The sequence below is a fragment of the Merops nubicus genome, unplaced genomic scaffold (genome assembly GCF_000691845.1).
Source record: "Merops nubicus isolate BGI_N331 unplaced genomic scaffold, ASM69184v1 scaffold5877, whole genome shotgun sequence".
Lineage (NCBI taxonomy): Eukaryota > Metazoa > Chordata > Aves > Coraciiformes > Meropidae > Merops > Merops nubicus.
The window spans coordinates 10,978-25,078 of NW_008620869.1; the positions used below are offsets into that span (position 1 = coordinate 10,978).

The 14,101-nt window shown below is 37.8% G+C and overlaps 1 protein-coding gene across 1 annotated transcript in view; it reads left to right on the plus strand.

The window, feature by feature from the left end:
• The window catches only part of LOC103776713 (thyrotropin-releasing hormone-degrading ectoenzyme-like), a gene marked incomplete at its 5' end in the record, with an annotated part of 85,651 nt that overhangs the window by 9,658 nt on the left and 61,892 nt on the right, over nt 1-14,101 (plus strand). Inside the window, 2 exons of the mRNA XM_008944235.1 lie at nt 9,569-9,634; nt 12,103-12,290. Of these exons, the coding sequence (XP_008942483.1) occupies nt 9,569-9,634; nt 12,103-12,290 (254 nt within the window). The remainder of the gene's footprint in view (nt 1-9,568; nt 9,635-12,102; nt 12,291-14,101) is intronic.

A 14,101-nucleotide genomic window follows, 5' to 3' on the forward strand; every position in this document is an offset into this window, starting at 1 on the left:
CCAGGGATGTCCCCAGTACTCATGTTCAAGGTTACAACTGGTGTTGCCTTCATTAGGAGGAAGTTGTGCTGTCCTTCAGCTGGGATAAAATATTGCTTTATTGCTCTGTTGCTAAAGTTTATTACAAAAAGAAAAACACTTACTATATGCATTATTTACTTAACTTGTTAAGTTTGTTTCCTCAGAACGAGACTGCCCTTTATGACAATCAGTCGTGTTACAGATACTGCATACATATTCACTTGGGGTGCTTTCAGTGAGCTCCTCTTACTTTGTTGCATGTGAAATTTAGTTATGACTGTTTTCTCCTTCATTTTTATTCTAGGAATTATTAAGAGGAGGAATGATAGGTATGAATTGTCAGACAAGGGTGGTGGGCTGACAGATTTTTAAGAAAATAAGAAAATGTTTTCTTCTGGAATAAAACTATACTGTTTTCTCATAGGAGCTCAGTGGCAACCTTGTGTCTGTTGCTATGAGGAAGCACAATGGACTGTACAGGGTGCTGGAAGTACATGTTTTGTGTGCAATTCTGCTGTCTCCATGCAATCAAAAATTCCTTTAGCTCCTTTGAAGTCAGTGGGGATATTTCCAGTACAAAGATTGCAGGATTGAACTCGTAGTTAACACTTAATACATGTCAGAAATTAAATAACTCTACTTATGTTCAGCCTAGTGGAGGACAATCAGAAAAAAAGGTGGATAAAACAGACTGTCATCAAAACTTTCTCCTTCTTCTCCTCCTCTTTCTCCCCCTCCTCCACATGATTTTTATCTTATATTTTTAAGTGGCATTCATTTTACAAACTTAAGTGTAGCCCTAGTGACTGTATTGTATGATGATCTTTTGATGAGAAACATCTGCTCAGTTGTTGCAAACAAATAACTTACAAGGAAAGTTGAAGCTTCAGTGTTAATGTTTTCCTATCTGTTATTCGTTGTTACTGTACAAATGCTGCAGGTCATTATGATCTAGGCAAAATGACAAGCAAATTATACTTAAAATAGGTTTTCTTGAGTGATCCATGGTGACCTTTTCATAGTAAGTAGCAATAATTCCTTTCCAGTTCTGGGGCTTCTGTATAAAAAAAGTATTACAGAACAGTACAGCAGACAGTTTTTGCCTGGTTAGCAATCCCTGGGCATAGTTAAGTTAGCACAGAAGAGTGAACAACCAACCTGTCACAATTAGCAGGTGCCATCCAGATATCTCTGGAAGATGTTCCATCATTTTTTATGTGCATTAAAAATATAGTTATTGAGCAATATCTGGTTTTAGGTTCAAATATATTGTACAACCAAACAAGGCAGAACTAAAATGAATGTACAAATTCAGTCAAATATATGCAGTTCAATTTCAAAGAGTACTTTATTTCTGTAAGATCTGTTCTTAGCTCAGTAGTTTAGCACCACTACCAAATAATACATCAAATACATTTTTCTTTCAAGCCAAGCTTAATATACTAGCAGGCGTCTTACTGCACAGCAGATACCATTAGACTCTGCCAGGCAGTAACTGCAGTCCTCCTAGCTGCTCCCTTTAGGCTTCACATGCAAACTGTTTTGCCACCACACTGCAATTGCTGTTGCTGTGTTCAAAGTAGAACCTCCTTCCTCTTCTTGTTAATGGCTAATAGGTGAAGCTGAATTTTTACAAGGGAAATAAAACTCTCCGTGTAATAATTCTCATCTTTTAATAAGGATTCCCAGCAGAGCAGGCTGTATTTTAAAGTAGCTGGAGAATTGACAGATTTGAATCTGTTCTAGATGTCCCATTCATGTTGGATTCACCGAGTTGCAATGCAGAAGATTTATTAATTGCAAAGTTGCATTTCTTACAGTGGTTTGAGGTTTGATTATTTTCTCATATTGGAATGAAAATTACAAGGCCATATTGATTCCAACTGGGTTACTTCTGAGTTACAGTACTGGTCTCATCAACAAGAAGGAGAGAGAGTGAAGAAAGCAGTCCCACTGATTTAAGGGATGGCTCATACCTCTTCCTTTCCCTCACTAGTTTCTTTCGTGTCTCAGCCTGGATAACACACTGTTTGGGATAGGACACAGGTCCTGTCTGTATCCTTTAAATGAATGTTCCACTTCCAACACCGTGGATGTGATACTCTCAACATTGCCCTAATTCTTCTCTGACTGAAATCAATGCTAAAAATCCCACTGACCCATATAATGCCAGAAATGCAAGTTCTGCTGATCTGATTATTGTTAGCGCGTGTGGGAGTATTATGAATTATAAAGGAAAAAGGACAAAGTAAAATACTATAATTATGTGGCCTGTTCAGCATCATTGGCTCTAGAGAAAATTAAGATTTATTTCCATATATGGTTCCAGTATCACTCTTCCTAATTAGTAGTTATAGCTTGCTATTTGGATATAATGATTTAATTGCAGCTATGACGTGTTGACAGTGGATATTTTCCAGTTGCTGCTGATTGCGAGCATTGTATCACTGTTGTGTGTGGAAAAAATCTAAATATACCTTTCAAAAATAAAGGGCTGGAATTTCAGCTGGCGTACATTGATGGGATTTCACCAATTTCCTTCCCTAGGATTTTATACGTTAACTGAGGTAGTAGCCCAAAGAGATGGCCCAACACAGCTGAAATGATGCTTCTGAAGTATGTTGCACACCTCTCAGGCTTTTATCATCTTTTTCCTTGTTTCTGTGTTTGAATCTAGGAGCTGGCTAATAAGTTCCTGTTAGTGAATATTTTAGACAGTGCTTTCCTGTGGTAACACAGTAGAATTTGCAGAACATTGAAAGTGTTATTTGCTTTTAAGGATTTTTATTTGCTTAGTGCAGATAATGGAAAAGATACAGGTTGGATAAATTAGCAGTTGAGAAGGTGTGACTGTGTATGGAACAGATAAAATAATACTTTTGTGTTATTATTTAAAGAAAAAGAAAAAAAGATATTTGGGGAAGATTAAAAAGATTTTAAAATCCCAGTCCTACCCGCCAGGACTGGACAACTTACAGGGACACCACTTTCAGAAAATGGAGAGATAGATAAAATTACTAATCACATAAAATATGTTAGTCGATAAATTTTTGTGTGGAAGGGATTCATGAGGTGGATCCACTGATATATGTAGAATTATTAGAAATAAGGAGAAAAAAATATTATCCTTAGCAGCTGTATTTGATTGTTCAAAGTGGTGTAAAAGTCTAGTGCAGAGTTTTATTTTTAATGCCAAATAAACAAGGTGAAAGTTGTGCTTATACATGGACACACAAAAGTTCATTCAAAGTAGCTGAAGTTATGACTTGTAATTAGATAAACTTCGTAGCCCTGCACTGACACTTTAAAAATGGAAGTTAACTGTTTTTTCATTTACTTCAGTTCATTATAATGTTTTTATTGTGACTTGAAGTCACTGAGTTTAGTCTACTTCATTCTTGAATGACAGTGTCTGTACATAAGGTTTAACGAAGTTTAATTAATTAGCTGTAAAACATATGGGGGAATGTTACCATCAAACTTTAGCTGAACATTTGAAAAGAGCATTTTGAGCATAACTTTTAGAGCACTGTATTTCAAAATAATCTCTTTGTTTCCCTTAAATGTGATACATTGATAATCTTTCTCTTAGCTGCCTCCTGAAATCACCAGTGTGTTTCTGTCTGGTCTCTTTCATAATACTTGGTGCATACTGGGACAGAATGCTGGCTTAGGACACCACCCTTCTGTTTTCCTCAATGCTGCCTCCAGCTGTTCCCATTCATACAGGCCTCCCATTGCTACTTCTTTTGTATCAGTGGAAGAGTTTGGAGTCCTTTTTGGTAAAATGGATCAGGGAGGGAAAGGTGAAGGTATCTTTGGTGCAGAAAGATTTACTTCCTATAGAGACCATTTCAGAGGTCTAGTTTGCAGATTAACATCACAAAAAAGGAAAAGTAGAGGTCATGGAAGGTACTTAGTCGGGCTGTACCACCAAAGTGTTACCAAACTGTAGCTCAAGGGGCAACCAGGAATGCATCTGATGGTCCTGTGTCTGTAAATGAAACAGATGTGATATAAAACAGAAGTGATAATAGTACTAGGTGGAGACTATCTACCCTGCAGATGTGGCCTTATACTTCTTATGCTTCAATATAATTTTGATGTTTTGTTTTTTTTTGTTATTGTAGGTTGAAATGCTTTTTTAGTTAGTTTAATTCTTGGCTTCTTGGCTAGTGAGTTAACTTCATTTTTTTCTCAGAGGAACACAACTTAATGTAACAGTAGATTAAAGTATAGGACAGATATGAATACTTTCGATCCTCTGGTAGAACTCACTCATGAAAGTTAAAGTATATTCCATGATTCAAGTGTATCCTGTGGGCTGGCAGTTGCTGACAAGACTGCCTGGAAGTAGTTTTGGGCACTCTTAGTAAAACTGATGTAGAAGGTGAAGAAGTTATTTGGTTTACTTGACCTGGAAAGATCTGCTTCCAAGGTTTTTATTAGCTGGCTTTGCAGTACTGCTTTGATAAATGGTCTGATCACAACTATTATTTCAATTTGGAGGTAGCTCTGTGGCTTGACTCACTGGTACAAATTAATTCTGACACAAATAGAGTTAACCTGCATCTAATTTGCTTTTTACAATGACCAATAAGGTGAATTTGCCTACTCCTTATTTTGTACTCTACTGCTTGCCTGACTGCCCATCGAGGAGGGTGATCTCTTCCATAAGGCTCTTTCTCAGGGGTTGTACAGCTGAAAAATACTGCAAACCTAGTTGGCTATTTTAGCTTTTCTATTTGGTGCCACTCAGCATTGCAAACATATGCAGTACCTTCCTCCCTCTGACCCATGCCCAAGTGTTTTTTTTATATTAATGTTAGGCAGTGTCAAGATAATATGTGATAGGAGCTTTGACGTTAGCAGTGTGAAGGAAAGGGAAAAAAATTAACATGTTACAGTCGGTGACTCAGTATCTGTAAGATGGTGTCTGGTGGCTTGAGGTTAAGAATACACATTTCTGGGAAAACAAACATGCTGGATTTGATGACAGGAGCCTTAGAACCTGATTTCCACCTGAACTAGATGTTTTTATTAGTAACTCTAAATCTCTGGTGAGATAAAGCAGTCATGTGTAAAAATATTCAACATGAACATCTTGTAGGCTGAAGGGAGGAGAATGTGCACCCAGGAGTAGGAATGAAATACGAAGAGAGAGGTGGAGAGCCAAGACTGTTTCCTGAGCTCATAGAAGTGAGGGTATTCAGAAGAATGTAGCCACAGGAATTTAATGCTCAAATATTTTACTACTTTTTCTTTGCTCATCTTATATATTGGATTTTCCCAGTTATCTTTAGGAGGAAAAGTGTGTTTTCAGTGTCAAGTCTGTTTCAGATATCAGCACCACTCACACATATTGAGAGCTGTTCCTTCAGCCAACCAATCAACTTCATACAGATAAACTCAGAAAGAAGTTTGATATTAGAACTGATGTTTCAGTTCCTGGTTATATATCTGAAGTCTCCCTGAAAGTAAGATATATGTTCAGAGACTTAATCCCCCTTTACACTTGTTTAACCTCTTTGCATTTATCAGTCTCTACCTTTTATTAGTTGTGAGCATTATCATGTTTGGATGGTGGGGTAGTTCATTTTTTGAAACCAAGTGGCTCAATCCCTAGCAGTACTGAGAGAACCAAGATTGTTAAAGGGCATAAAAGACTTTTTCCTTTTCAGTAATGTCCTTTACTTAAAAAAAGTCTGCTAGAATAAAAGGCCTGCAAACTTAATCAATACAGAATTAATAAAAACATCTTTCAAAATCCTTTAGCACTTTTCACTGTACTTCTATTTCTTTTATTGTTCAAGCTATCTGCTTCAGTATTCAAGTAACAAAATAATTTCAAAAGCATCAAAATTTTAAAGGTTTTTTTGAGGATTAAGATTACTATTTGACAAAACACTGTAATCTAAATATGTTGGGATTTTTTGCAACATCTTAAGTTTTGGTTGTGCAGTAACTGGGCTTTGTTTTCATGGCATGACAGAGTCTGGATTTTTTAAAATTTCATTTTAGGTTAAAAATTACTAAATCACTTGTCAAAAAACCCACTTTGATTAAATTTTCTTTTATTTATAGTGGTGAAGCAATCATATTCCGTTTCTTTTTGGTAAAGGAAAAACTTCGTGTTTTAGTGCCAGGATGTTAAGAAGATTATTACAAGAGGATGCCTGCTGAAAATGTAAAACCAGATTATCATGTTTGTGTGTATATTTGATTAGTTTTCGTGTTGAGTGACACTGCTCTAAGGTCTGTGAACTGTTTCTACTTTCCCCATGACAGAGAAAACATTTAGAAGTGGCATTACAGTGGAGGAGAAAGGGGGAGTTGTAGAAGAGTCCTCATGAGTCTTGGGTTTTTAGAGGTTTTCATGCCATCTTTCCTCCTCACACACACCGTAGGATTATAACTGAAAGTTAGGAAGGTGACTGAAGCAAATCTTCATGCTCCAGCATACTCCACTTGATGGAGCAGCTTTTGGAGGTGATTGACTTGTGAGTTTATGATGGGAAGCAGCCTTGCAGCCAGATGTTTCTGGGCATATGTTTCTGTAAGAAAGTGGCTGTAAGTCACTTTACCTCCTTTGGAGCTGTGCTGAGCACAGCTTAGATTCAGACAGCTGTATTTTCAGTGCCATTCTCCATTTCTGTCCTGTGGCTTGCATCTCTCTTCTATTTGCTTTGGTTATTTTTCCATCCTTAGAACAGACAAGCAGGGTATGTATAGATCTTTGGCTCCTATTTTAATACTTCCTGGGGTGTATTTGATGCTGATATGCATAAGCCTTTTCTTTTCAGTGTCTGAAAGGTACTTCAAGAGAGACTGATAATTTGGTAATGAAAGTTCAGGTTGGGTAATAGTGACTGTAGCTGGCTTTGAAGTCAACAGCCTGGATGGTGGTAGTAAAATTTAACTTTGCAGCATAGCTGGGAGTGGTTTGGTCTGGTGGTGTTCTCATTATAAAACCGAGCTCTACTATGAGGACACATGCATTACAGATCTGTAAAAGCATGACTGACTTGGGAAGAGTGAAGTAGGGAACAGTAATGCACTGTGTTTTCTAGTCCCAGGACTAGGGAGCAACAGATGAAACCAGCAGACAGGTAGGTGTTTGAAACAGGTATCTTCACACAACAGATCACTGAAGTGGGCAATGTTTTTTTTATAAGGTGGGGCAAATGCTATACATTTATATGGATTCAGAAAGCAACTGACCAAATTCACAGAAGATAAGTATTAAATACAAAGATGCTGATCTGCTCAGGATTCCTTGTGCCATGAAGTATTAGATGATGGGAAAGCATATTGGGGAAGTATCACTATATGCTTGTCCTGCTTTTATACCCTTCCTAGGTGGCTGCTACTGGTTATTATTGAAAAGAGGGTACTGACATATAAGGAGGTTTGGTGGCACCTGGTTCAATAACCTTTCGTTCTTGTGTCTGTAGCAAGTGCACTCAAAATCCAAAAAAATTTGGGTCACAATGTATATTTACTGCTGGAAGCATAGTTTGGTGCACACTTTTACTTAGGACTGTTATTTGTGTCGTATGCATTCAGTAACCCTCCTAGTTTGAAGCTAAGTATATGGCTCGATGCAGCTTTCATGAAGCAATGAAAAAATGGATGATCAAGTTGTATGGTATCAGGACTATACTTGTATGTCATATTTGTAATTGTATTTTCTTGTTTCATTGTAAATGTTAGGATTCCTTTCTTTTTCCTTTGTGTGATGAATATGTTAGATTGGAGGATAATAAATCTTTAACTGACTGATGAGCCACATCTAAACCTCCTAATCTGTGTATTGGGAGAAAAAAAAACAAAAGGGCGGAAACATTTAATCTCTTTGTAGTCTTTTTGAATGCAAATTGAAAGTCAAATTTAATGTCAAATGGTAGATTGGTAAACTGGTTTATTGCGTGGATGGAGTAAATCCTCAAGTGTTCCATCCATTTTATTTTGCTGTGTAACAATTGTGAAAGCAACCCTCAAAAGGCCAAATACATGTAGCATTTTCTAGTACCACTTGGAATGCACATGTGTATTTGTTGTTATTTATTTACTTTGTCCCACTTTTGTTCATTGCTATTTCAGCTTTTCAATTTGCAATTCAACTTCTTTAACTTTGAAAGCCATTGAATCTTTCACTGTGCTGTACATGATTCTGTATTTTGAGACAAAATGGAAGCAGAGTGTACTATAGGTGCAGCCCATATAATATTGTCTTTTTTTCCAAGTTAGTCTCATGACATTGTTAAGACTCAGCACTGCATTTACAGTCAGCGTTCCCATTTAGCCTCCCTAGCATGTGATTAAATGGGAGTTGCTGCTTGTTGAACTGAGTGGCTGACAAAAGCTAAATCTGTCACAGGTGCTACAATTTGTGTATCAGAAAATTTGCTTTCCAAATACTAATTATTCCCAAAGTATCTCATTTCACACAAAGCACAGATAACAGAGTCAGCAAATTTGCCCCAGTTTTATCATTGTGCTGTAAATTAGGGTTTGTCTCCTACCATTGTGTAAAATAAAGGTGGTAGGAATTGAAATGCAGGAGAACCCATTGATTTACAACCTCTGATGTGTTATTCAAATCATCATTGCTGAATTTTGCTTCTGTAACTGAATGAGCTGTTGTCTAGGGACATAACATACCGGGAAACTACCAGCGTTGTCTCTCCAGATGTTAAAAATTGGAAGTATTTTGTACATGAAAGGCCCTGACCCAACCTGGACATGTGCTTAAACTATTAATTCAGGAAGTTAATTTAATATGATAGGGACTTAACAGGAATTATCTTTCTGGTTGCTGTGGGAGAAGAATGTACCCTCAGTTGTTGAAACTGTGGCTGAGTAAGTGAAAGCATTCAGTTTATAATCTCCTCAGACTCTGAGTCACATATGTTGTGAAAACACACGTGTAGGTACCTGTGCACAAACATGGAGTTGGGTTCCTGTCACCTCTCTTGCACCACTCCCTGTTGTTGAGAGCCTCTGTGATAACCTGTTACAACCACTGCTGCCAGCATGATATATTCTGATAGTGAAGCACCAGGATCTCCCTAGATAAGAGTTTGTAGTTCATGTAGGCTATTGCTCAGTTAAATCTTTTGTAACAAATCTAGCTGTCATCCGAGTGAGCAGATTTTGACACTAGATACAGAATGACCTCCTAAAATAGCAACTGGAACTGGGTTTCAGCAGCTTCTCCTTTCATTGCTAAGAATTACCTAGGAACCCCTTCTGAGATTAGACACGTATTCTAAATGTTTCAAAATATTTAGCTCACAGAATGACTTACACAGAAGAAGGAAGAGTATTGAATGCTGTAAATTAAATTTTTAGTAACAATTTTTTTGCATTGTAAACTAGCGTAAGAAACTGTTTACTCCCTTAGGATGAACATATTGTATATTTCTAGATTTCTGACAAATGCAAACATTCATGTGATTTAAATTCTAATAGCAGTGATTTACAGCACTAATTATTTGGCTTTTATATATTAATACTGATTTGTATTTTTATTTTATTTCCGTAGGACTATTTAACCATTCACAAGTATGGCAATGCAGCCAGAAATGATCTCTGGAACACATTGTCAAAGGTAAAATGCTTTAATCTATTGCACTGAGGGAGAAGCAGGAATTTACTGTGGTATTTTTCTTGGTGAGGTTAGGAGTGAGTAGTGCATATTGAAATCTTCAGACCCCAGAGCAAATATGAAAATTGATGCAAAGAAATTCCATTTGAGTTAACCTAGTGGCAACACTAAAATATGGGTTTTGCAGCATTTCTATTCTTTGTTATGTTAGAATATATTTCCTTGCTTGTGCTATGTCACTGATGTGCAGTAAAAGATACTTCATGGAATCTGCTATGACTGACTTTAGGGACAGGGTGCTGAGGCCCAGAAGCTGGAAGGGACATGAAAGTGCTGGGCTTTGGCATTTAGATCAGGTGTGTCTGTGATGTTGTATGGAGTTATAACTTTTGTGAAGGACAAAGCTATTAAAGCTTTAAAGTTTGGTGTAAACAGATTTACCTTAACATTTGGCATGCTGTAGAGACTTACAGTTGTTATGTCCATGCTTCCTTTGGTTGCTATGCCTAAGCTCAACTTGAGTTTCTAGAGCGTGGTCCAAGGATCTTCAAGGGCAGAATTTAATTTTTGTAAAGTGAGCCAAGCATGCCTGAATTTCTCCCCTTCAGAGCTAGTCTGGGCACTCCAGGGTGAAGACTGATGTGTAAGCCAATGTAGAGTACAGTCAAAGAGTTTGAGCACAAGTACCACCTCAAGCCATGTGTAAAAATGGTAATGTAGTTGGCAACTGTTGACAGCAAGGGTGGGATTCACCTGGAAGTCAAGACACCTGCATTTATCTAGACAAGCTGGTATATACATAGGAACTAGGTATCCAAGCTCCAGTTGTTGTCAGTGAGGGCTGGATTCAGTTGCCTGTTCATAGACATCTAGCAATGTTTATCTTCTTTTATCCCACCTGTCTTCCAGCTGCCACATGAAATAAGTATTGTCTGCCGTAGGTCCAACAGATCTGCAAGGATCTGTTGAATATTTTAGGACATCTAATTTTACACGTGGTAAATAGAAACAAGTGGAATCCCAGAAATCTAGTCAATATGGTCAGCAGAGCATAGAGAGCAATTCAGTTGATTAGCCACTACATGGTTATTTTAAAATGAGCCCTAACCAGTGGCTGTTCTCTAGGGACTTGAGATAGTTGTTCGGATATAGGCATGGAGTGCCTGATTAGGTGCAATGGGGTGCTCAAGACGTTCAGGTGGGTCTAATCGATTTCACTCAAGGTCTGTGGGGAAATCTGTACTCTTCTAGAGTGGCAGGTCAAGGTCAAATGACATTAGCCACCTATGTGTGGGCAGCTGATCTGAGTCCTATGTCTGTACGGACTGTTAATGAGAGTTGAAATGTATAACATAGGCTCTTAAATGTATATCTTAATCTGAAGGTGAATACCACTGCAAAAGTCTTTCTTGCTTGTCACCTGGTGTCTTCCTCTGTTAAAGCCTTTAGGACAATTCTAGGTGATGAGAGGTCAAAAGGATGAATGTAATCTTGAAAGAACGAAAGAACCCACAACTAACAGAACAAAACTGAGACTGTATTCTGGTCTGTAGCTACTACAGCTACACTGTATGCTCAAATCTATTGTTAAGGCTAATAATTCTGTTTTGCTCACCTGTAAGTATGTTTGTTGCCAGCTGCTTTGTTCCTTAATGCATTGCAATTGCAGCTCCAGTTCTGAAGACTTCTTGCTGGGTTCTGCTTGTATTCTACAGAGGTTGCTCAGTCTATGATCTAGGATTGCTTGGCAGCTGGGGGCATTTCCATTGCTGAAGAACAGAGGATGCTTGTTATTCTCCTTATACCCAGTCTCATCTCCCATGATGCCATAGCATCTCTTTTTGTTTCAGATGAAAATCCCCTTTTAAAACAGCATTTCTGTTGACATACGGTGTCAAATATTGATAATGAACACTTTAGTCCTTCAGGTGCATTTTGTGAAGGAGCTCAAGATATCTTCATATACATGGCCTCACTTTGGACATGAGGGACAGTATTTTCAAATCACTAGTGGTTTGATTTTAAGAACAGAGAAGCTCTGTACTTTTAGAAATCAGACCCTTTGAATATTCCTTGTTGTAGGTACCCTAGATGAATGAACACTGAGTCTTTTTTAATCTTAGCTGGTCAAGAATATCTTTTGGAAACAGCCACTCAGTAGTTCTGTGGCTTTTGTTAAAACCCTGTAAAGCAAGTGGTTTCTTCTGTTACAGCTAAAGCGCCTGAATGATGTGGGAAACATGAATCTCTGTCACACTCCTCTCTGGCGAGATCTCTCAAAGTTTATTGCTAAGATATACAGAGATTGTTGGTTAAATTATGTAGTATGTGTGTGCAAGGTGTGAATGTGTGATGGTTATCTAAACCTCTAAAATTAATTATGGTCTCTGGGGGGAAAAAAAAAAAAAGATTTTTTTAAATTGGCTGATGGTATTGCTTCAACGTATTTAAACTTTTCTTGTTCCTTGAAGGCTTTAAGAAGGGTTGGAAAATCTGTAAATATCCAAGAAGTCATGGATCAATGGACACTACAGATGGGTTATCCTGTTATCACTGTCTTGGGAAATGAAACTACAGACAATGTCATAGTGATCTCCCAAGAGCGTTTTGTTTATGATAGTGATGCTAAACCCAAGGATCCTGCCTTTGGAGACAACAGGTACTTGCATTTCTCAGTGAATATCTTTCAAGATGCTCTAGTTGTTTAAATGCTTCATGTGTATATTTTTATGATGATGATTCTTTAGAAAACCCTCAGCATTGCTTGGTATAGCATGTGGTGACCCTTCCGTTTGAACTGTAGTAAAGATTAGGTTTGTTAAAAGAATTGAAAAAAATCATTAGAGTAATAGAACAGGATAGAGCTTTTAATGTGTCCATTTACATCCCAATGGTACTCTCCGTGACTATGTCTTGTATCTTACATCACACATCGGTTTCCTCTCCTTTTCTTTGATTTTGTCACACTCTGTGGGGTGATTTGGGAAGTGGTTGGAAGGTCCGATGCTTTTTTTTAAGTCATTTTTTGGAGTGGACATTTCCATGCTTATACATAGAGAAAGTAGATGTAACAGTGTGTCAGATACATATCTCACTTGACTTGAGAAGCAGCAGAAAGCTGAACTGGATCTCTGTACAAGGCAGGGAGTTCCAGCTGTTCCATTTTTGAAGCCAGCTGGACTGGTCCTATGGGGACTGTTACATTGGCTAAAATCAGCAGGCACTTACACATCTCTGCCCCTACACTTTTTCCGGTTCTTAGATTGTTTCATCCCTGCTCCCAGCTGACTGCACATGCTTCCTTCATCCCAGGGACAAGCTGACATTTGTGGCTGATGCTGGAGAATCCTAATCTTATTGTTTAAAGCAGTTTTGCTGTCATAATTTAAGGCATAAAGTACAGAGCTGATGTTAGAGAATTAAAAGACAGCCTTAGAAGCTTCTGTGTTCACCTATTCATGCTCAACTGGAAAGAGGGCATGCTGTCAACCTTTAGTACTCTGTGTTCAGTAGATTGAAATCATTAAAAGGTAGAACTTAATACCAGTGTTTGATTGACACCTCTGGAGCTTATAGAATATTCCCGTTGAGTAATACCTAAAAATATAGTTACATTTATTGTGAAACATTTAAAAGTTTGTTATAATTTTTTAGAATATGAATATTATCAAACTCAAACATGACACAGAAAAAATTGTTGTTTTTCTGGCAGTATTGGAACAACCTGGCAGGGTATTAAGCATCTGCTTAAGTTCCGAGTTGAAATGAGTTCTTTTGTGAAAAAACAGATAAAACAGGTGAATGTGGACTGTTGGAAGTGTTCATGACTCACAGTTCAGTGCAAAGTAAGAGAGATTCTGCCTTATTCACATGAAAATTTCTTTTATGCAAGTGCATATATGTGTAATATAATGTGAGTAGGTTTTAATACTCAGAAAAGCAGAGATTATTAGTTTCTTGATTGATTAAAACAGAGATGTTATGCCTTTTAAGTAATGTGGAGACTTTCTTAAATAGGTTTGCTAAGTACTCAGCACTGATTGTAATAACAGTCACTATAATTCATGAGTAAAGACTACTCGGCGTGTGTTTTGTAAGGTGGAATATCAGGACTGATGTGGTGGGTTGACCCTGGCTGGACACAAGATGCCCACCAAAGCTGCTCTATCACTCCCCTTCCTCAGCTGGACAACAGTGAGAAAATACAGCAGAAGGTTTGTGGGTCAGGATAAGAACAGGGAGAGATCACTCACCAGTTACCATAAGCAAAACAGACTCGAAATTAGGGAAATTGGGGAAATTAGTTTAATATTATTACCAATCAAATTCATAATAGGAAAATGGGAAGTAAAAACTAAAACTTCTAACACCTTCATCCCACCCCTCCTGGGCTCAGCTTCACTCCCAATTTCTCCACCTCCTCCCCTCAGGGGCTCGGGGTGATGTAGAGTAGGGGTTGCAGCCAGTTCA